Source organism: Emydura macquarii, unplaced genomic scaffold, assembly GCF_026122565.2.
Source record: "Emydura macquarii macquarii isolate MOO-44397 ecotype Brisbane River unplaced genomic scaffold, CSIRO-AGI_Emac_v2 contig_2636, whole genome shotgun sequence".
Lineage (NCBI taxonomy): Eukaryota > Metazoa > Chordata > Testudines > Chelidae > Emydura > Emydura macquarii.
In genome coordinates, this window is record NW_027132773.1 from 36071258 (window position 1) to 36095509 (window position 24252).

At 40.0% G+C, this 24252-nt stretch overlaps 1 protein-coding gene across 4 annotated transcripts in view; it reads right to left on the bottom strand.

The window, feature by feature from the left end:
• Nucleotides 1–394: 394 nt before the first annotated feature.
• BCAP29 (B cell receptor associated protein 29) overlaps nucleotides 395–24252 on the bottom strand; it is a 50458-nt gene continuing 26600 nt past the window's right edge. For all 4 annotated transcript variants that reach the window (XM_067564457.1, XM_067564458.1, XM_067564454.1 and 1 more), the window contains exons 6-8: nucleotides 20070–20181; nucleotides 6256–6356; nucleotides 395–1902 (exon numbers count right to left, since the gene is read on the bottom strand). In XM_067564457.1, coding sequence (XP_067420558.1) covers nucleotides 1864–1902; nucleotides 6256–6356; nucleotides 20070–20181 — 252 coding nt within the window. In that variant the 3' untranslated portion in view covers nucleotides 395–1863. The remainder of the gene's footprint in view (nucleotides 1903–6255; nucleotides 6357–20069; nucleotides 20182–24252) is intronic.

Sequence of the window (24252 nt, forward strand, 5' to 3'; positions counted from 1 at the left end):
TTTTCAGTTCCTTGTGTTTTTGCCAAACTGTTTGGGTTAAAGATTTTAACATTGGGTGCCGCCTACCTTAGGCAGATTTTTAATTTCAGCTGTTTTTGAAAATGAGAGTAGGGAAAAATAGGTAGTTTATACAGGCAATAGTGAATTTTGGCATTTTCAAACTGTTGGGTACTTGATTTTGTACTTGCAAGGTTCTTTGAAATGTAGGTTTTTGTATGTTAATACTGTATTAAGGTTGTGTCCAGGCCCCATTTACTGTATAGACCAACTGATGACATAAAAGCATTTAGTTGGAGCCATAAAAGTTTTAGGCTCTAATCATAAAGGTTGATTTGCATGGATTGACCTTTGTGGCTGCACAGAGCCCCAATTCCTTCCAGATCAGCTTGCAAGATTGGGGGGCTTACGTTCTAAAATTTTAATCAAAAAACACAAATGAGGCATACCAAACACATACAGTACCGGCACTTCATTTTTTGCCTAAATTGCAAAAAAGTGTTTTACATTTCTATATAGAAAAAAATCCGCTCCCCAAAGCGCATATGTCACCAAACTCACAGTTAGGCTGAATAACTTTGCTGAGCACATCGTTCCTTATATGGTATACTGTATTCAGATTGTTTGTTCTGAACTTTTGCATTAACATTCATTTTTGAACTCTCTTGTTTCAGTGTCTGTATTAATTTAAAAACACTATGATCAGCATCAAACATACATATTTCCTGGACAAGGCAAATGAAACAGCACTGTTACGTAAATGTTTTGTTCTTCGTGTGTGCAATTATAAACTGATTTTAAGATTTTAATGGAGACAGTTTATCAGATAAGATGGACAGTTTGCACACACATACAAACTCATAAGCTGAAACAATCCCTTTAATATAACAATCATATCCAACTTCTAAGTATAAAATTTGAACCACTAATGCAAAAATTAGTCAGAATTTAGCTGTCAGATGCAAAAAACAGATGATGTAAAAATAATGTACATTTTTTTGAGGTATTGTATAATTACTCCTTAAACCATTAATTGCTTTTTCATCAGTATAAGTAAATTATACATGAACATTCTTCAAAGAATTTGACCCTTTGCAAAGCAAGAAAGCTCAGTGGCAAACACACAAAGTAAACAACAGATGGAAATCCCTGTACAAATGAATCAGGGAACAATAAAAAAATACCTATACTATTTTTTATGATGACTAAAAGAACTCTGAAGTACTCCAAAAGAATAAGCCAGAGGCATGCAAAATGGGTAATTGTGAAACACACCCTTGTGGCACAATGAGAAAAAACGAACTAGTGTGAGATGGATTTAGAAATCTAACTTTTATATTTTTACTGATTGTCAATCAAATTCTTCCACACAAGCAAATGGAAAAGGAAAAATATTTAGCCTTATTTAACCCATAAGTAATTGAATTTCATAGGACTCCTGATAGTCACTGATAAAAGGGGGTAGTCACCATTCTTTTCATTGTTTGGTGTGATTTACAAAACCACTCAAATGCTACAAGCAGTTGGTGTTATTGTGCATGATCTTTTACCATTTTTGATGGCAAAAGGATTGAGAGCATCTGAGTTGTTGCTCCAGATGGAAAATTTTCATTTAAAACGCTTACATATTTCCTCACAAGAACTGAAATATAAACTTCATGGCATATATCACTTAGTTTTTTCATTGCAACACAGAATATATTTGGCAACCAAGAGCAATAAGTAGAATCTGAGTAGTGAACTGCAATGCATTTGATTTTCTTAAGAAAATCAAACCTTGTGCCATCTACTTCAGGAGGCTAAAGAAAAGAACAAGAGACTTCACACTGATGCAGTTCTATTAAAGTAGGCTTTCCTGAATTGCTTCTACTGGTCTTTCTTGTCGTCCTCTTCCTCTAGAAGATCCTGCAAACAAAGAGAGACATGTCAGAAAAAATGCAAGAATATGCATATTTGGCAATATTAAAAATGAATATCTCAGGATGAATACCCTGTTCAATTCTGAAACAGCAAGAGATATTGGGCCGTCTGTGTGGCCACACATGTTCCGGTATGCAGCAGAAACACTATGGTTCCACTGCACAAGGAGATCCAGGAAGATGAGAAATGGCACAGTGGGACTCTACATCCCAGAACTAAAATCCATGGATTTCTCTCCACAGGAAATTGGGGAGGGGTTGTAGGTAGGTGAGCTGGCTGGGAGGTATAGCAAATAGGTCAGTATGCCGTGCAGATCAACTAGCTACAACCAAATGCCCCCAAAAGGCCAGTAGGCTGCAGCTATTATTATAGCTCAAACTGTAGTAGGGATGTGGCTATGTAGGTGGTTGGTGCTTGACTTCTTGGTTGGGGGAAAAGTCTGTGTTCCTCAATCCTCATATTGATCTCCTATGTAAAAGAAAGATTTCAGCTTAAGTGCAGCAACTGTCAAAAGTGACAAAAAGCACCCAAACTACATATGGAGTTCCATATTCTCTTCATTTTGAGAAATAAAGTTTGTTCATTTTGAAAGTTAGAAGTTTACAACAACATTTAACTAAGGCAAAACAAAACCCCCACAACAGACTGCAATCTCCTCCTGAGACTTGAAAACCATCTGTATTCTTTCTGGAGGCTACATCACCACCTGTGATGAAAATTCTACACTTAGAACTTGACAGGCAATTTTGTTGATGTAAGCGTCAATAGAGTTCTGCTCTCCACACACATACACAGCACTGCTGGAGCCTAGTTCCAGTGATAGACACATACAAGTTGCTTAAGACATAGACACTACAGAGCCAATACAATTAACAGAAACAAAATTACGTTTTCTCCAGTAAACATATACGATAGACCTACAGGGGTTTAACACGGGTGGTGACATTTTACATAGTTACTTCTCTAACTGAAACTGCACTTTAGGACAGGGGGAAAATTTTCTCAGCTTCTCAGAACTTAAGAGTTTGATTTTTAGGTTAAGGCTAAGTGTTGGCAGGGGATCATGTGTGTTTGCAATGGCTGTGAAACTGTATATGACCATATCCTTCTCTCATTGAATATATGTTAAATATAGAGGTAATAAGATATTACTTAGTTCCTAAGTTGGGAGGAAGAAAAGAGGGAAATGTGCTCAAGAAATTATGCTTGGTTGAAGGAGAATTTGAAGGGAGGAACTGAAGAGAGATCATCTACATGAAATAAACTTGCTATCCCTTTCTTTCTGTTGCTATATCAACATACTCAGTAGACTTATTCATGAACTTTACAGGAAAAAGCAGAAGAACTTGGGTCCACCATTAAGCCTGAAACCCAGATGTAGGAAGAGGCAAAACTTTCCAAAACATTTAACTTCTCACAAATGTTAAAGAGGTAAGAAAGCCAAGCTGTCTTAACAAAATACATCTCATCTCCAACATGTGCTTGGATATAGCATAACTTAACTGCTGAAAAGAATGAAGCAACCGCCTGTCTAGGTCTTCTGTACAAGGAAACTCAAGAAAAAAAAGTCATGTTAAAAGATTCATTTCATTTACAAACAGCACTGTAGCTTATTAAAGCTCAAATAAGTTTCCCCATAAGTGGATAAACAACTCTATTATGGCTGTTAACAGAGTTTTACTGTGCCCTTTCAGGAGTCTCCTTCCCCCCATATTTGAATATCTTATTACAAAAAATGCATATGGTTCAATATCATGACTGCCTGAGACATCATACTGCAGTCTATATCTATGCTTATTTGCTACTGCATTGTTTGAAGAAGACTTCAGAATCAGTTCTGTTTAATATCGTCCCAACCTGGCAAGGTGCTGGCTATCCTTTGTGAAACAAAAGCATCTCCAATCCCTATTGAAGGCAAAGAATCATCTGCAAAGTCTTATGTGGCAATTAAAAAAAACAAACCATAAAACCCAGGCTAAGCTCCTGGGGGAAAAGTTTTTGTTTCGTTGTATTCTGCCCAACATCCTTCAACCCAGTGACATCTGCATTTCAGTGGCATTGTATCATATGCACCCAGTTTGTGAAGCACTTTAGGATCCTTTGTGATGATAATATATATGCATTATCAATATAGATATACAAAAAAAACAATATTAAGAGAACATTAAGGTTGCAAAGTCAAGCACCCAAAGTTAGGAATAACAGAATTAAGATTGACTGTGAAATCTTAATCTGGCCCCCTTGTGTGCACACACATGATGATACAGTGTTTACTTACATGATCACATACTATTTGTTCCAAAAATCCCCTGCCGCAGTCAGTGCTCAGGATGGACAGTCAATTAAATGTGCAACTATTTGACTATTTGTGTTTATCCTCATTCAATGGGTTCTTTTAAAAGCTGTGTGTGCAATTTTTTTTTTAAAAAGGTAACCAAAACCAAATTCCATCATGTGGCATCATATTGACACCCACATGGCTCATCAGCAGGGTTGGAACCCTTAGATCCACCACACACATCTCTGCTACTTGAGCTAATGAAGTAACTGATAACAGTAGTAGGTTGTCATCCTCAATGGGGATCAGCACTGGGGGGCAGGGGAGGAAGAATGAGACACACTTTGCCAATGAGTTTCACAGATATTTGCTGAGGAATAGTAAGACTAGGAAGCCTGGTTTCCATTCTTGGCTTTGGAAGAGACTATACTCTAGGAAGCATTAAGATCTCCTGCCCTCCTCCCCAACCTTGACCCCTTCAGCCTCTTTCCCTTCAATGTGTCACAATCCTGTCTCTTCCTCCCCCGGCTCCTTGTCCCGGTCCAATTCTCCACTTCTCAGGCTTCTCATCCCAGTCTCATTGTTCATCCTGTTGTCTCCCCGATTCAAATCCTTGTCTCTTCCCCTCACTTCCAGTCTTCTTGCCCAACCAGTTTCTCTGCCCCCACCCTCAGTCTCATTATACTGCAGTCTTAACAGACACCTTACACCACTCTACTCCTTTCCCTCCCTCCCCACCCTCTTTTGTTGCTCTTGTCCTCTCTGTATTTAAGTCAGGTGGCTTCTTCCTCCATGCTCCCTGGGCAGCAGCAAAATTGTGTGTTTCTGTGTTTGCATGTCATTGACGGCACAGGAGAAGCTGGCTCCCTGTATTTAATTCTAGTGACCAACCCAAGGTGGCAGGAAGGCACAATTAAAGAGAAAGTCCAGCTTCAGCCCTGTAGCTCTGAGCTAGAATATGTTCAATCACTCTGTAGGAGTGGCACATGCATAGTTTAGTCAGTACTAGGAACTGTGAGGAGTTACAGCATGCTCAGTGAAGAAAGAATCTTCAGATATTTTAGCTGTCACATGTGAATATTTTTTAAATGTTTATAATTTGGTCAAATTTGCACTGATTTTCCCAACAGCACAGGCTCATTCCTGACACAAAGGCCATCGGCTGCCAAATTTCCAGTTCCTGCTCCAAAGCCTCACCAGAATTTTGTTAACACTGTAAAACAATGTATTTTACATAACTTTGTTTTTGGAAACAGGTGAACCATTTTGGCTGAAACTTTCCAAAAAATTTAGCCTGAGGCAGACACCTGGAATGGAAAATTTCATCCCATACAATTAAAGTTTGACAAAGTTTAATCATCTGAAAACAGGGTCTTACATGGGAAGTGTCTGGCAACCTTAACAGGCAGTGCCACCAGCCCTAAGTAATTTAAAAAAAATAATATTTCAATGCCCCTGAACCCCTAAACCCAATAAAAATCCATGAAATCATTTTAGTCTTATTTAGCTTTTGCCAGTTAGGCTGCCTGTTAACATCTTGCACGTCACTCAGTTTGAACAGCATGTTTAGCCTGACCTGTTTGTAGTCTCTGTTGCTTCCTCGTTCTTGAGCATTAACAGTGCTGCAACATTTGGATTGCAAACATCATAGAGGAATGTTTAAAACCATAAAACAAAAACCACCCCAAACCCTCCCTCTCAGTGTAATTTCCATCACATTCTTGAAGCTCTCAGGCTCAGTCCTTGAGTGAAGAACTTCACAGGAATCCTGAACTCAACCCCCAAGATATAGCACATTGATCTAGAAATATGATGATGCCACCTTTCCTTTTCTTACCTCAGAAAAATACTACCCAGCTTTGCCATAAGGTTCCTGCAAGAAAGCAGAATTCTACTAGGTATTTTTATTACCTTCAGGGAGAAATGGCCATTCTAACATTATGCTACACTGAGGGGTTTGATAAGTTCTCTTGCTCTTGGAGAAGAAACATTCAACATGTTTAATTTTGTTAGTACGATTTCAGAACATTCTGCTCATGCAGTGAACCACAACCACCTACCTGCAGCCGTTCATGTTCTTTAATAAGGCGATCATATTCTCTTTTAAGGCCTTCAGATTGTTTTTTAACCACAGTCACTTCATTTTTTGCCTTGGAAAGGGCTGTAAGATATAGAAGCAAATTTATCAAATACTTTAGTCACTGCATTTTGATATGAAGAAACTTCTATGCAATAATGCTACAGCTATCCAAGAGTAAATGCTCAATTCTATTTTTACAGCACGAGCACCAGAAATACACATCCCAATTCTGATCTTGCATTGGCCTATGTCGATTGACTTAAAAAACTAAGTCTGATTCTGATCTCACATTAGCATAAATATGAAGTATTGTCATTGTACTTTAAACAAACATAGATAAGTAGATATTTAGTAGTTAAGTAGATTGTGAGAGTTACCTGTAGAAAATGAAATTCAGAAGTATTATACAGGAAAGTTTCAAAAGTAATTCATATTGTTTAATATATTGTATGAGTTTCCATTCTCTTTTCTTTACAGATGTGGCCAGACAAGAAATACACTTATAAATAGCTGATGATCTTATAAAGAATTGCACCATGTATTGAACTGTATTGACTGTCTAATTCTTGATATGATCAGTTTTATTTCTTACATTGTATTTAGTTTTTGCACCCAAGCCTGGACAGAGTGAAGATCAGGATTGAGCCAATGATTTCATAATTTGGAACAGCTATTTTGAAGATTTGGAAGAGATTTGTTGTTGTTACATTCAACCAAGACATGTTAGAATCTAGGAAAGGGCCAGGGAGCTATACTCTCTCTCATCATTCTACAACCAGAAGCCCATTCATACCAAACAGTCTCAAGAATATGGAGAGGTGACTTTCTGTTATTAGACCACAGTTTTCCAACAAAGTATAGCAATTTTTTTTCTCCCTCCATTTTAGGAGCATAACAATTATTGCAATTACCTTTGGATATTAGGGCTGCCATTACTGCCCGAGACAATTTCCCAGTCACCTCATTGTTCTTAAGTTCACCTGTTTTGTTCTGGAGAACTGTCACTAAGGTGTCAAATAATGCTATAGGAGGGCTTAAGATCTGTTGAATGTAATTTCTGTTGGAGATAGTGTGCTTTCATGCCTATCCAGTTTGTCAGTGTGCAGAAAGTGTCTTATTTAGTGGTACCCAGAAATCCCATCATTTAGACTAACTTGGCTGGTTAGTTGTTCATAGAATTTAAATGTTTGGTACTTGAAAAGATGTTCTATGTGGTGCAGTATCTTTTCTGTCCATTTGCTTTTGGAGTAAAATCTAATTTGTCATATAATTCACTTAACTTTGACAGGCAAATATGTATTTTACATATAATCAGATTTCACTAATCATATTTCATTTGTGAAAATTGGCATTCTGAAGTGTCTCAAACAAATTTTGTTTTTTAAAATGTAAGCCAGTTTGATTTATATTTCTGTTCCCAGAATTAGGAACTACATATCTACTGGAGGTTTACTGTGCAATAAGATCTAATTACTATATGATATTCCAATTTCAGACAAACATGACCTGTTTCAACTGACAAGAGTTTGAGTTATTTTTAAATACATAAAGGATAATTTATGCTCATGAAAGTTACCAGCCTGATAATACATGCCACCACTTGTCTACCCAGATGTTACATCAACCATCTTAAATGCAACTACTTGCAAGCCTTACTTTTGCAAGTAGCCTAATCCTATTGACCTTAATGTGACTACTTTAGCGAGTAAGTACTGTATTTCAGGATCGGGCACCATATTTCCTAACAACATCTTAAAAATAAAGAGTTTCATTTCCATTTTAGTAATGTGTTAGACCTTTCCTAAGCAAAAATGTTACCAATTGACTAAAGTGATGTGAAATTCCTTTGTACTGCAGGAGATAGGTCAAAAGGAGCCTGGTTTTGGTGCTAAGAACATAACTCAGGAATGAAATGGGATTTCAGAAGAGCAAAGCAGTTTTGCCCATGGAATTCAAAAACATTTTAATTAGGGATGAAACAATCTCTCTCTACGGGAGCTCCAAGCCCCTTTTTGGTTCTGCTGTATATCTCACCACACTTGAGGCCCTTCAGTACAGGGATCAGCCTTATGGCTAAGAAGTGCTGAGCAGGACTTTTTAAAGTGTATCAACAGGGCTCTCTAACTTGCCAAAAATTGTCACTGTTGGGTGATAAAGAGTACTCCTTTTCTTCTACTGCGTGCAAGGCCTTGTCTACACCTAAAAATTAAATTGACCTAGCTACATTGCTCAAGGCTATGAAAAATGTTGTGTCCTGTTTAACATAGTTATGTTGAGCTAACCCCTCACTGAACACGCAGCTAGGCGAACGGAATAATTTTTCTGTCGACCTAGTTATCACCTCTCGGATAAGTAGATTACCCCTATCAGCTCTCCCACGATAGCTGCTGTAGTGAAGACATGGTCTTAGTGTGCAGCCTCTCTAGTACCTCCTAGTATAGTTAGCAAGAGACAGACTCCAAATCAGATTTCCCATCTTGCAATACAGGTTATTAACTAAGAGGTTGGCTCAACAAGACATTTAAAAAAAAAAAGTCTAATAGTAACAAATATATAAAAAGTAACTATTTGTTCCTTGCCTTCCCTCAATCCCTGGTCAGTGTCCATAGACTGAGTTCCTCAGAACAGTGACCATTTCTTCTTTAGTGCCCAGAACATGTCTAGCAAATTGCAAATGCTCCCATAAACCAAGATGCTATTCTCAGCAGACATGTAGCAAAGCATAGGTGCTTAAAGAGAAGGAACAAGAGAACTACTTTGAAACAGTAAGGGGCAATACTTATTATGCTATTACCTTGACTGCTCCTCTTTTGAAATTATCACCCATGCCTCATTTTTTTTTTATGCCTCACTTCTGGAACTTCCTTTTCTATGCCTTCCCAAGACTCAGGTCTCCAGCATATGAAGACAGATACTATTTACCGTCACATATACCCGGAGGAGGATGACTGCATCATCCACATTTTTTAGATATTCCACTGGGTCTTGACAACCTAACTTTTCATTGTCTTCCCATGGCCTTACTTCACAGACCTAGATAAAATCCTGACTCCACTGAAATCAATGGCAAAATTCCAATTGACTTCAGTGGGGCCAAGATTTCACTCCTTGTCTCTCAATATTCCTCCTTTCACTCCCCCCACTCTGCTAGTCTTGCACTTGCCTTCTCTTGGTCCCTTAATACCATTTTGCCAGTATTAGCATAAGAACCTTCTCCTCCACAGCTCCTACTATTTGGAACACCAGCCATTCTGCATATCTGACAAGTGGACTCTCCATTATATTTACAATCTTAGCTGAGCTCTTCTTCCTTTGCTATATTACTCTCTTCACTTCTGCTACTGATATATTTGACACTAACATACATGAGAATCAAATCAAGATGTGTTACTCTTATTTCATAAAGTTCTCAATCTTTACACTGCAAATAAAATGTAAACATATGTTCTCTTCACCCCTTCACTTTCAAAAAGTTCTCTATGCTGTACAGACAACTAAAATTGGAAACATACTCCATGATTTAACAGTTTTTCTTCATACTTAGGGATTTCATAATCTAATGCCATTGCACAATTTTTCATACAATATTTTGGTAACTTGATCTAACAGTAGCTACTGGGTTGTTTTACAAGAAGCTGCACACTGCTTTGGTTGTAACTAAAAACAATCACATCGCTAAACATGAACAAAATGTCTAAAGGTATCTGTAGATCAACAAAAGCAAACAACTCACTGTATTGTCTCAATGTTTTGACCACAACAGACTCATGACAGGAATACCTCATCCAATCCTAGCAGAAGGAAATCAAAAGCCAGGTTGTCCCTTCCACCTCTGTGGGCAGAGGAGAGAAAACTCTGTTGATCCGTGATGGGGACTACAAAATGAGAGGATGTGTGCTGCCTTTGCAGAGTTATTTCCCGACTACCTTTTCTGAACACCTTCCTGTGACCAGGGAAAGACTGTCTACACACTGCAGACCAACCAACCCTCTGGTAAATCCCCACCTACAGTAATACTGTTTGAATCATTAACTTAGCTGCATTACACATCCTGTGGACATCCTGCATGTTTTACAATGTACGTTTTATGACAATATCATTGAACAAACATTTAGCCAGAATAAAATAGAAAACGTGCACAATGTAGCTAAGTTTACATGCTATTTTGCATGTTAGTATTGTGTTTCCTTAATACAAGCTTTTGCATTTACTTTCCAAGGTATTTTCTTTAAAAAGGAAAAAGCCTGAAGAATAATCCTTTTAGAAACATAAAGGATAAAGACACACGGAATTGTGCATCTATGGATCTATAAGGCCAAAAGAGACCATTATAATCGAGTCTGACTTCCTGTTTAACACAGGACATAGAACCTCCCCAGCCCAGAATAATTCTTAGCGCATATATCTTTTACAAAAACTTCCAATCTTGATTTTAAAATGGCCAGTGATGAATAATCCATCCTGGTAAACTCTTCTAATAGTTAATTACTCTCACAGTTAAAAATGTAAGCTTTATTTCCAGTCTGAATTTGTCCTGGTGCAACTTCCAGCCACTGGATCATGTTATACCATTGAAGAACCCACTAGATTGAAGAACCCACTATTAAATATTTACTTCTCATTTAGGTACTTACAGACTGTAAAAAAGTTAACCCTTAATCTTCTCTTTGTTAAGCTAAATAGATTGAGCTGGTTACAAGTGATGTTTTCTAATCCTTTATCATTCTTGTGGCTCTCCTCTTCACTACAGCTACAAAGAGCTGTGTGGACTTACAGAAGAGTTTAGTTCTTTCGATATAAAAGGCGAGGGTCTACCTGACGTCCAATGTATGAAGCCAATGTTCCTCAGGAGTCTTGTGAAGTTTTGGAAAGAAGATCGGTAGAAAGATGTCCTGGTTGTTGTGGAACTGCGACACCACTTTTGGTCGGAAGGCCGGATGTGGGTGCAGCTGGACCTCGAAGATCATCATAAGGGGGTTCTGACATAACGGCTTTGATCTCAGAGACCTTTCTGGCCGAAGTGACTGCCACCAGGAAGGCGACTTTCCAAGAGAGAATCAGCATGGAGCATGATGCTAACGACTCCGGGGGCCCAATGAGCCTCGAAAGGACTAGGTTCAAGTCCCATGGGGGGATAGTTTTGTGAACCTGAGGATAGTCTTTCCAGCCCCTTAAGAACCTGAAGGTAGAGCCTTTCCAGCCCCGTCATCTTGTGGGAGAACCCTGATCTGCCATTCACTGGAGGGTGGAAGGCTGAGATGGCTGCCAAGTGAACCTTAATAGATGAGAGACCCAACCTTGATGTTTTAGGTGGAGCAGATAATCTAAGATGGACTGCAGAGACGATCGGGATGAAGAAAGAGTCCATTTGGAAGCCCAACAAGTGAAACGTTTCCACTTGGCCAGGTAGGTGACCCTGATGGAAGGCTTTGTTACCTAGCAAGACCTGTTGAACCTGATCTGAGCAGGCCTGCTCTTCAGAGTTCAGCCAGGCAGCAACCAGGCAGTCAGATATAGGGCAGTGAGATTTGGAGTAAACAGCCTGCCATAGTCTTGTGAAATCAAGTCCAGGCAGAGTGAGAGTACAAGTGGCGCTGCCACCGAGAGGTCCCAACTCATTCTGAACCAATTCTGGCGTGGCCATGCCGGTGCTTTGTCCTGCTTGATTTTTAGGAGAACCCTGGGAACCAAGGATATTAGAGGAAAGACGTAAAGTAGATGGCCAGGGGTGGAACTGAGAGTACTGAGTCTAAGTGGTGTCTAAATGGAGTGTCTGCGTGGAGAATGAAGCCCCAGATACACCTGGAAGGGCCTGAGGTGCAGTCTTGTGTACTGCACTACGTAAATTACATGCCTCCCTCTGACCCAATAGCTTGAGGCAGATCTGAGCAGTCATTATTGGGTGGACAATGACCTTGGATATTAGGTCTGACTTAGTTCAGAATCAGGCCTCTGGCAGGAAGGCTCTGGCTTGGGTCAAGCACTGCTGATGAACTCTATTATCTGAACTGGGACCATAGTCGACTTTTGCTCGTTTATCATCAGACCCAGCACTTGAACGGTGTCATGGACTGAACTGATGCTGTCCTATACCTGAGACTGCAACTGACCTTTGATCAGCCAGTCATCGAGGAATGGGTAGACTTGCATGCTTCAGTACAAACCTGAGAAATCTTCTATGGCCACAGAAGATAGAAATGTGAAAGTATGCATCCTTTAAGTCGAGGGTGGTGTACCAGTCACCTGGTTCCAGAGAAGGAATGATGGAGGCGAGGGAGACCATGCTGAATCTCAGCTTCTTGAGATATCTGTTGAGGCGACAAGGTCCAGGATGGGCCGGAGCCCCCCTTTGGCCTTCAGGATTAGGAAATACTGGAAGTAAAACCCCTTACCTCTCAAGTCTTGAGGAACTTCCTTCACATCCCTTATACTGGGCCACTTCCGGGAGTTGGTGGAGGCTCCTGCACTGGACTCAACACCCAAGGCAGAGTCGATGGTGCCATCTCTGGCTTGGGGGAGGAAAAGCAGCTCAACATGGGTCTCACTGTACTGGCCTCTCCCACTTGTCCTGCACTGATTAACACCCTCTCTTAGTGCATTGCTTTTTGTGCTTCTTCCTCGGCACTGGAGATGGTGAATAGTGCCAGGAAGAGTTCCATGCTGGAGGAGCGCTCCACATAGATGCAAAGGTGCTGGGTACCGATTTGGAGCAGCTCAGTTCTTAGACCAGTCTGAGGGCCACCTACATGAGAATGGCCTTCAGCTAAATGTCCCTCCTTTTTAGCATGAGGTCTGAAGTCTCTGCAGATCTGGTACTTACCTTTAACGTGAGGTTTCCCCCCAAACACTTTAAATAGCGAAAGTGTGGGTCATTCACTGGCACGGGTTTGCCGCAAGAGGCACATAGCTTGAAGCCCAGGGGCTGTGGTATGTCCAGCACCTGGGGCAAATAGTCCCTCAATGGCAAGGACAACTATTCATACTAGTATATACACTAACACTATGAACTATATACACTAACTACAAAAATTACACAAATATGACTAGAGAAGAGTCCAAACCACTGGGAAAGAAGCCTTGCCATAGCAAGAAGGGTTGTTCCAGCAACCATCACGGGTGGTAAGAAGGAACTGAGAGGGCATGGGGCTGGCAGTGCCCCTTATATCAGGGCATATGCGTGTGACTCCAGAGAGTGCTAGAGTCAGCTAAATGGATACCACTGAGGGAAAAATCTCCGGCAATTCTGCACATGGAATGTACACACCTAGCATGGAATAGACATAAGCAAGCACTCAAAGTAGTAGCGTAGATTTAAGAACATGATCAGAACCTACCACTCTCATTAAAGTCTCTGTATCCAGATGCCAGCCTTAATAACTCAGCTGGGCAAGGGTAGGATTCCTCTTGCCTAGGCCACAGAAGAGGAGTGAAATTGCCCTAAGAAGGCTTCTCCAACCTAATAACTGGAAAAGCTGCAGTGTTCCTATCATCTACTCTGCTCCACAGAAGTGGAGGACCAAAAGAGATCATCACAGCAATTCTTGGGCCCTTCCTCTGCCCAACTACTAAGCCTCTACTGGGGAAATGTTTTGTTACCAGACAAATCATGCCATAATTAAAATTTTTAATCAGTGTTGGTGCAAGGTAACTTTTTTTAAAAAGGCTAATACTTTGTACTTATGTATTTGCAAGATTATGACACTCTTTCTTTAGAGGATCTCAAAGTGTTTTTGCAAAACATTTTCCAGGCAGAAAAAACAAGGCATAGACAGGATAAGTGATTTGTCTGAGATGATAATAGCAAGTCAGTTGTAGAGCTGGGACTAAGACTCAGATCTCCTGACTCTGAGTCCTGTGTTCTAATCACAAACACATTCTTCAGAAATATTAATTCTTCACTAAAAACTAAGGTTATGTCTACTCTACAGACCTTACACCTACTGTGCCGCGGAATGGTCTCCCGTGTAGCTGCTCTATGCCAACAGGAGAGAGCTCTCCCGCCGGCATAATTAAACCACCCCCAATGAGCAGCGGTAGCTATGTTGGTGGAAAAGCTTCTCCCACTGACATAACGCTGTCCACACCGGCGCTTTTGTTGGTGAAACTTATGTTGGTCGGGGTGTATTTTTTCAGACCCTGGTCGATAAAGGTTTTACCAACAAAAGTGCTAGTGTAGACAAAGCCTAATTCACTTGGCTCTCCTCCCCCCAGCATTTTCATTGTTTTTACATTTAGTGAGCAGTTCCAAGCAATTGGATAAAATGTTTATCAAATTTAAATTAAATTTGTCCCATTGCAGAGGGACTTCACAATCTCTTAACATGGGGCTTAAGAAGATTGGCGGGCCCTGCAAGAGCCGTCCTCACCTGGGTTAATGATATCCCTCTGGAAAAATATAACCAGAAATACTCAGTTATGACACATACTGCACTGCATTGTATATCTTAATAAAGTTATGGTCTAGATTCTAGAGATTAAAGCCCAGGGATTGGGACAAAATGGGCTTGTCTTGTATACCTAGCTCTGCTAATGGCTCAACATGTTACCTGACCTGGTCACTTAAACTTCTTGTACCTCAGTTTCCCCATTTGTAGATGGAGACTGATGTTTATTTACCTTTGTAAAATGTTTTGAGAGCCTGTGAAGGGTTCCATGTAAAGGGCATTTTCACACATCCCTTCAGCCTGGTTCCCCCCCACCCCTTTACAACAAAAACCTATATAAACATCCAAATTGAACTCTCATTGGTTGTGATAAAAATTTATCAAATGCTTTCATGTGTCCCCTTGTTCAGAACTTTCAAATCTTGAACAATCTTATGTCAATTTATTTTAAACAAAAAATGAGTGACTATTTGCAATATCGTAGGTCTTAAAATGGTGTGTTTATTTTAAAACTAGATTGGTCAAACTTATCTCCCCCCACAAAACCTAGAGATCTAGCAACACAATGTTCCTGTTACACTTATTTTGTACACAAACCAAATCTGTTTAAAGGATCCAGGATTCTGTTTCAGCAGCATCTTTTTCCTCCCCTCCCGCCATAATCAGCCTCTGAGAACTATTTTTAATGCTTTTTAGTTCGGTTTGTGTGTGTGTGTATGAACACAATGTATTCAAAAGCACCTGAGGGTATGTCTATACTGCAGCCAGGAGGTGGTATTCCTAGTATGGGCAGACAGACTCACGCTAGCTCACCTTGATTTAGCGTGCTAAAAATCTCTATGTGGAGGTTGCAGGACTGGAGGCAGTTTGGGCTAGCTGCCTGAGCTTGGACCTGGGGAGTCAGGACAGCTTGAACTCGGGCCACCAGCCCAAGCCACTGCCAGTGCTGTAATGTCCACACTGCTATTTTTAGCACACTAGCTTGAGCTGAGTTAGCATGAGTTTGTCTATCTGCACTGGTAATCACACCTCCCAGCTGCAGTGTAGACAGAACCTAAATCTCATTTTCAAGAGTGATTTAGTCTTCGGCTTTGAAGCACCAAATGCACTTTTGAAAATTTTACCCATGATCAGGTTCAAAATTACCCCCCCACACATACTAAGGTTTTGCAGAACATGAATGCCATATTAAACAATGAAAAAGACAGAGATGTTACTCCCTTTGCTTATTGTGACTGAAAGGTTGGCAGGAAAAGAGAGACGTGTCAGTGGGGGTCTGGGATTGTCATCTCTTATTTTGGATTTCTTATTCTGTGTAGTGGAATAGCTTTGATATGGCTGGATTCTGAAATGGAAGAAGGGTCATATTTAATGAAAATATATAGCAATGGAAGAGCAAAAGGGTGCCATGCTCTCAGATACAGGTAGAAACATTTGGTGCAAATCATATGGAGCAGAGCCTTATTGTGGGAGGTCCACCTGCTAGTGAGGAGTTTGGCAGGGGTTTGTTCTGCTGCAATGCTTGACTAATACGTGTTCATCTGTATAATTTTTTGTTATGTGTAAATAAAGCTGTTGCCTTTACCATACATTAGTGGAGTGCCTGCAGAAGGTGAGATGGGGAGGGCAAGGTGCAAGACAATTCTGCTGTACTTCCCTCAGGAAAGATCCCACAGTCATGAGCAACAAATACTTCACATTTCAAAAGTTCCTACAGGATCCATGAGTGAGGAAAGTTGGATAAGACAAATACCTGATTAATATATAGAGAGACAAGGTGTATGAGGTAAATATAGTCATTTAAATGTCTTCAATTAGGCAAGACTTTTCTAAGTCCATTAATGAAAAGGATAGCTGAGAGAAGGAAAGTACTGCAAATTAGACCGTTTTATTTTATTGTGGGTTTTTGGACAATTTATGGCACTAGCAAAATAGTGTTCTAAGTTGTTTCAGTATGGAAGGCTATTATGTTTACTACTGACTGAAATTTAGGAAACTAAAACACACCAAATAAACTTCACATTTTCAGAAGTAGCCTTGAGACGTGCCCCTGCAAATTTGTATGTACAAGTTTTCCATAAGTAAACTTGTCTATATGCAACAGGTTATAAGCATAGTACTAGTAGACAGGTTGAGAGCCCTTGAGAGTTTAGATAAAAAATTTTTGTTATAAGCAATCACTGTCCTAAAATGCATCTGTGTGCAAAAAGGAGAAATATTTTATCATTTCTGGATTCATTTTTTGGCTTTAATACAGAAAATCATTCAAGAAGGCAGTCAGTCACTCATGATCATCAGGTCCTTTAAATCCTACCAGCACTCAGTCATTTTAAGACACATGTGAAACACTCTTCACAATATGTATGTGCATCTATAAACTGCCATCTTAGAAGCTTTCTGTAAGGACATGTTATTACATGTCCAGGTATGCTAAAAATGGACTTAGGCTCTGAAAGTGCTAGCTAACCCACTGTTGGGTGCCTGTAAAGCCCTCAGTATGTGGGTCTGCAATAAAGAAAAATAAAAGCCCCCTTTCCTTCACTTCCACAGCACTGCTAAAAGGGCTATAAATGGGGATGGGAAAACCCAGAACAAAACACAACAAAAACTGGCTGAAATCTGTGTCACCTCCTCTCCAACTTTTCCTCAGATTTAGGTAACCCCATTATCTATAATTCTGGCCTCGTCTTCCTTAGAAAAAATGATGTGTTCTTAATTCGACTTAGTTAACTCAAGGTAAAATCCTAGTGAAGACAAGGCAGTACGTAGTTTTCATTTGATTAAGAGATTCCTCAGGAGGCCTCCAAATAACAGCTCTTCAGTATTTGGATTCCAGTAGAAAATTCAAAAAGAGCTCATTTTACTATATTTCCTCTGCCAAAGTTAGTAAATGTTGAACCAAAAACATAGAACCTTCATCCTTCCCATGAAGTTAGTGCACTGATCTGGATGCAAAATTCTGTTATTAAAATGTGAAACAGAGGGATTTTAGTTCTAAATGAAAGTCTGACTGGAACTTCAAGTATGGAGGCACTGAGGTGGAAATGGAAGGTTTTGCAAAGATTTTTCAGTCATATGAGCTCACTGAAGCACAATACAAGTAAGCAAGATCAAGGTTGAGATTATTAAAAATAACACATTGAAAAACTTGTCTTAACGCACTGGTCTTACTTTTAAAAATATGAAGTTTCTCATTCATTCCACTGCTCAGTTTTAAGCAAGTTATATTCTGAAATTTCAGAAGTAATTCCTTGATAAATTGAGGTGCTTAACATGAATGTAAAGGATAGTGTGGGCACATCCCACACATTTGGCTACATATTTTGAATTTTCATATCAAGTTAAGTAGTAATTAATCAACTCAAGATTAAGATACAAACAAAATCTAGTATAGACATACCCTGGCAGGGTGAAACCCATTAGCTGACCTTTATCATTACTGTAATGCCAAGGAGTCCCCCCATGGTTACTAACCAAATTTTAACCCTGTTCTATACGACAGTGTCAGAAACTGATGCCTCATACTACAACTTCTTACACTGAGTTTGCAAAGATTTATGTTTGGTGCATTTTAGTGGAAGGACATCCCTCATAACCTCTGCAGGGACTGCAGCTGAGATGGCATGTGGTAAACCTACTTTCACCCCAACTTTCTATTACATTCCTGGCTGAAAAGCTTACCATATATATTAAGGTTATACCCTGCCAGTTTAAATACACATATGGATTTACATTCTCCTTTCAATGAGCCTGTCACTTCAAAGGAAGCCTTTCCTCGCTTTCTGTAAGGAAACAGCAGGGGAGGGAGAACCCACAATCAAACATGCCTGGCAGGGAAGAGGGTAAAGGAGACCCCCTCCATTCAAAATAATGGATTGTTGCTGTATTAATGCATCAAGCCCAACTAAAAACAGCTTTTTGCAGTTTTAATTTGTCTTTAGGTTTAGAACTGACAACTATAATTCATTAAGTGTTTGGAGTTACTATTCTTGCAGCTTTGTAGCAGGGAACACTACTTTAGCCAGGGCACTGAACACTCTGATCTCATGAGTACTGCTACCTTATGGTGAGAGCATTCAGTATATTGCCAAGGAAAAATATTTTTGGACTAGACTGAGTCTATTTGATCTTCACAAGGTCACAAGTGATGTTATCTAAAACATTACTTTCAGATGGGTGGGTGTTCATAAACGTCACACACCTTGCAAGATCCAAATAGGACATCTTCAAACAGGTAAAATCTGCTTTTATCTCAGTGTCAATTAACCAAGAAAGCAGTTCTGACAGCCTAAACCTTAAACACAGAAGTGATAACAAGGGGTGTCACGCTACAAAGCATATGAAAGAACCCCCCGTTTTCCTAAGAAATGCTAATGTCTCTGCAGTAAAAAAACAAACAAAAAAAAAAAAAAAAACAAAAACCAACCAGTATCAGAATCCAGTAAGAGCTTACCTTGTATCTCTGGTTTAAAAGGCATGCTGTAGCAAACAAACTTTTCATATACCATCTCTTTGTTGGTATGAGGAGAAAGATTTATACATAGGCTTGGAAGGATTAAATTTGAATTGGTAAATGTCAATTAATGTCAATTTCACTGTACACACACAAACCAATGAAAAATGTTTCCATTGATGATAATCAAAATTTACAGATTGGCAAAGAAAAAAAATGCTGCTTGAGAACTTACTAGAGTTTGATTTAAGGGTATTTCCTTTGTTTATTTTGACATGACAGACAATTTCTGTTTAACAGTTATAAAAGCTTTAACTTTTTGAATCTCAACTTCTACTGTCATTACTGTCTAACCCCTCCATAGTTTCTTGCAACTGAAAATTTAAATTGATAAGAGAAAAAAATGCTTAAAAATGATTATCCACCAAAATTATAAAAAAGTAAAAATCAAATTCTGGCAAGTCTAGCTATATATTACAAGACGTAAAAGGTCATCTCTGTACCTGTAAATAACATTCTTATACAATACAACACTGATATCAAAACTTACCCATACTGAAATAAAGAAGCTCAAGGTTGTAATTCTATATCCTTAGTTACAATGTAATTGTTTACAACCTACAACTTTACATAACAAATGGTTACTGTAAGACAAAGTGACATTGACTGTACCTGAAATACTGGGCCAAAAATGCACCTGCTTACAAAGGTCCTGAATTCCATTTAAGTCAATGGAATTCACCTGACTGTATCAGGGATTCATTTGATCAAATGGGTTTAAATCTTTTTTTAAAAAAGGAAATAAAATCAAAATTACTTCAATATATAAGTATGATGAATCTGATATATTTTTAGGACATTTCTTAGACTATTGTATTTTAAGGACCAAACTGCTAAGCTTTGAGACATAGAAACAAAGTCATTATCATTTAAAAGAAATCAATTTTAAAAAGTTACCATTTGAAGTTGTCTTTAATTCTGCTTTTAGTTTTTCAGTTTCTTGCCTCAATTTTTTATTGGCTTCTTCTAGTGCAAGTTCACTTTCACCCTTCCCTTTTTCATTCAAAGCCTATTAAAAAAACAGATTTGTGCGTATAGTTAGTAAAATTATAGTTAAGTTAAAAGTATAGTTAGTTAAATTACTGCTAGATATTGATACAAATGACTACATAACATTGGGCCTGATCCTGCTGTGTGCGCAATGTCTTCAATTCCCACTGATGTCAAAAAGAAGCTGTAAAAGATTAGTACCCCCTGGGGAAAAAACCCAAACAAATACATCCATATATACAATCAGAACATTTAAGGTTAAAAGGGACCATTAGGATTGTCTATTATAACCTCCTGCATAAAGAACTTCACTCAATAATTTCAGCATTAAGCCTACACTTTGTTTAAACTATAGCATTTCTTTGAAAAAGAGATCCAGTCTTGATATAAAGACTGCAAGTGACAGAGACTCTACCACATCTCTTGGTAAGCTTCTCCAATTGTTATCTATCCTCACTGTTAAATTGTGCCTTACCGCTACTCTGAATATGTCCAGCGGTAGCTTCCAAACATTGGATCTCATTATGCCTTTTTCTACCAGATAAAATAAATATCTATCAGAATTCTCTTCCCCTTGTAGGTACTTGTAGTCTGTGATCAAATCAATGCTTAACCTTTTCTATTAATAAAATGTGTAGGCACTTAAATAAGTACAGCTTTATCTGATTTCCAGAAATGCTGAGCATCTTGTAGTTACTAAATAAAAGTTAGGTACCTACTGTACTTACTATTCTGAATCTTTATACTTTTAGTGATCAAGTAACAACTGTCTTAATTATAAATGATAAAATATCCAGGATTAGTCACTTTCTTGTGACTCTTCTTTTTCCTCAGTTCTCCTGCAACTTCTTTCCCACACACCTATCCTTCCCTCCCCACTATCCTCCCTTCAAAGGAATTCCACCCTCCACTAATCTGACCTCCCACATCAAGCACATGCATGTGAACCCTCCCATTTAAGGAGAACAAGGGAACAGGCAAGCTTTTAGGTGAAAAAAAGGAGCAACACAATTTTCTTGTACCAAGCTGCAAATAGTGGAGGAGACTGAATGATCTGTATGTCCAGTATCCTAAGGTAGAGGGATAAATAAAGGAGTCAGATGCATAGAGAAAATGAGATTGCTCAGAGTATTCAGGAGGAAGAGCAGAGGCCCTTGATAAAAATCTAGGGAAATCGTCCAAGATGAGTATAAGAGGAGCTGCCAAACAAGATACTGAAGGAGTAAGTCAGCAATGTAAGAGGTGGTGTGTTTGAGGATTCATCACCTATAACTAGGGCCCCTTAGAGTACACCACACAATAAAGCCAAATTCCAGAGCAAGCACCCTTCAATTCTGTGGTCGTGTTAATTAAGTTAATTTGTTTTTTCACAATTTATTGCTGAGTCTTCTCTGGAGGCACAATTTATGGAAACCTTGGGTAAAGGGGAAGGTTACCCCCAATAAAGTGGATATTTAAGGTTTCTGCAGGGACAATACCTAACTGAGAGAGGTAAATAAAGCTCCATCCTTCTCTGGTTGACAGTGGGACTCTGGCAGGTCAGAGCTGGGTCGTAGAGAGAGCACTGCAGCACCCAGAGGCTGTACTAGTGAGCTGGGGGAACTGGGCATAAAACCAGTTACTAACCTTTCCATAACTGTTGTTCTTCGAGATGTGTTGCTCATGTCCATTCCCATGTAGGTGTGCGTGTGCTGCATGCACCATCGCTGGAAGCTTTTTCCCTAGTAGTGCATGCTGGATTGGCTCTGGTGCCCCCTGGAGTGGCGCCTTCATAGTGTGGCATATAGGCAGCTGCCACCGTGCCACGCCCCAGTTCCTTCTTGCTGGCTATTCTGACAAGAGGGACAAGGTGGGTGGGTTTTGGAATGGACATGAGCAACACATCTCAAACAACAAGTTATGGAAAGGTTAGTAACCGTTTTTCTTCGAGTGCTTGCTCATGTCCATTCCTATGGAGGTGATTTCCAAGCTGTGAGTCAGGCGGTGGGGTCGGAGTTTTGTGCTGATACGAACTGTAAGACATAATGAGTAGTAAACATGTGTATGGACGAGCAGGTTGCCTCCTTGCAAATGTCTAGGACTGGAACTTGCACACAAACACCGCTGATGAAGCTTGCAACCTCATGGAATGTGCTGTCAGGTGAGGAGATGATTTTCGTCAGATCATAGCACGTAGGTATGCATGATGTAATCCATGAGGAGATGCTCTGGGTTGAGACTGAACCCCTTTCATCCTTTCTGAAATTGCCATGAAGAGTTGAGTGATCTTTCAAAATGATCTGGTCCTCTCTATGTAGAATACCAAGGCAGGCCTCACATCCAGTGAATGAAGCCTTTGTTCCTCCCTGGTAGCGTGTGACTTTGCGTTAAAAAAAAAAAAAAAAAAAAAACCAGGAGAAAAATGCCCTTGTTACTGTGAAAGTGCAAGACCACTTTTGGAAGAAAGGACAGATGTGGTTGAAGTCTCACCTTTGTCCTTAAAGACCATATATAGCAGTTCAGAGGTAAGGGCCCTAATCATTGAAATCCTACTAACCAAAGTAATGGCCTCTAAAAAGACTATTTTCCAAGAGAGATGGAGCAAGAAACACATCACCATCAGCTTGAACGGGGGTCCCGTGAGCATCAACAGCACCAGATTGAGGTACCAAGGAGGCAGGGGTTGACGCACCTGTGGGTATAAACACTCCAGTCCTTTCAAAAACCGGGAGCAAATTGGGTTAGCGAACACTGTTTCACCGATGGATGGAAAGTCGAGATCGCGGCCAAGTGAACTCATCGGACAATACCGCAAGACCTTCCTTCTTCAAGCAGAGTAGATAGTACAGGATAAGAGGCAGGGGTGTCATTTGGTAGGACCCTTTCTTTGATGCCCACAAGAACCTCATCCATTTTGCCAAATACGCCCATCTGGTTGATGGTTTCCTGCTATTCATAAGAACCGTCTGCACAAGAGCCGAGCAGCCCCACTCTGCTTTGCTTAACCATGAAGCGTCCATGCTGTCAGATACAGTGATGTGAGATTCGGGTGGAACAAGTGGCCATGTTCCTCCGAAAAAAGGTCCAGGAATATTGGCAGGCTGCTAGATTTATCCTCTGACAGGTGCAGGAGAGTCAAGAACCAATGTTATCACGGCCATGCTGGGGTTGTAAGGATCGTCGTCTCTTTGTCCCTCTTGACTTTGAACAACACATTGTGGATCAGAGCTGTGGGAGGGAAGGCATAAAACAGACTCCCTCTCTAAGGAAGGAGAAAAGCATCCAAGATGGATCCCAGACAGAGCCCCAGATATGAGCAGAACTGGAGACATTTTCTGTTGAGTCTGATTGCAAACAAGTCTACTTGGAGAAATCCCCACTTCTGGAAAATGACATTTAGGACGTTCAGGAGAATAGACCACACATGAGGGTTGATGAAAGATCTGCTCAAGTGATCTGCCAGCTAGTTCTGCGAGCCTGGCAGGTAAAACGCATCCAAGTGAATGGACTGGGCTATGCAGTAATCCCACAGACTCACTATCTCCCAACATAAGGGGGAGGAGCAGGTTCTGCCTGATTTGTTTACGTAGAACATTGCCATAGTATTGTCTGTGAGTATGGAGATGCATTTGCCCCACAGGTGGAACTGAAATTCCTGGCACACTAAGCACACCACTGTCAGCTCTCTGACATCCATAGACCTGGTCCTGAGGGGCCCCAGGTGGGCTCCCCAATCCATATCTGAAGATTTGGTGACCAGTGACATCGATGGAACTGGTCTTGAAATGTGAAGGCCCAGCACACTGCGTCCCAGTCGAGCCACCACTGCAGGGTGACAGTCACCGCCAATGGGACTGTGACAACCTTGTTCAAAGGGTGGCAGCCTAGTGCATATAATAAAGCCATCCATGTTTGGAGGGGTATGTGTCTGAGATGAGCATGCTGCACCACTTAGGTACAAGAGGCCATGTGACTTAGAAACTTTAGATAGATCCTTGCTGTGGTGATGGGAAAGGCTTTTAGACCATTTATGAGGGCTTTGATGGCTCCAAAACCACTGGGAGGTAAAGTCGAGGACTGCCCCTATAAATTCTGTGCTCTGTACTGGCAA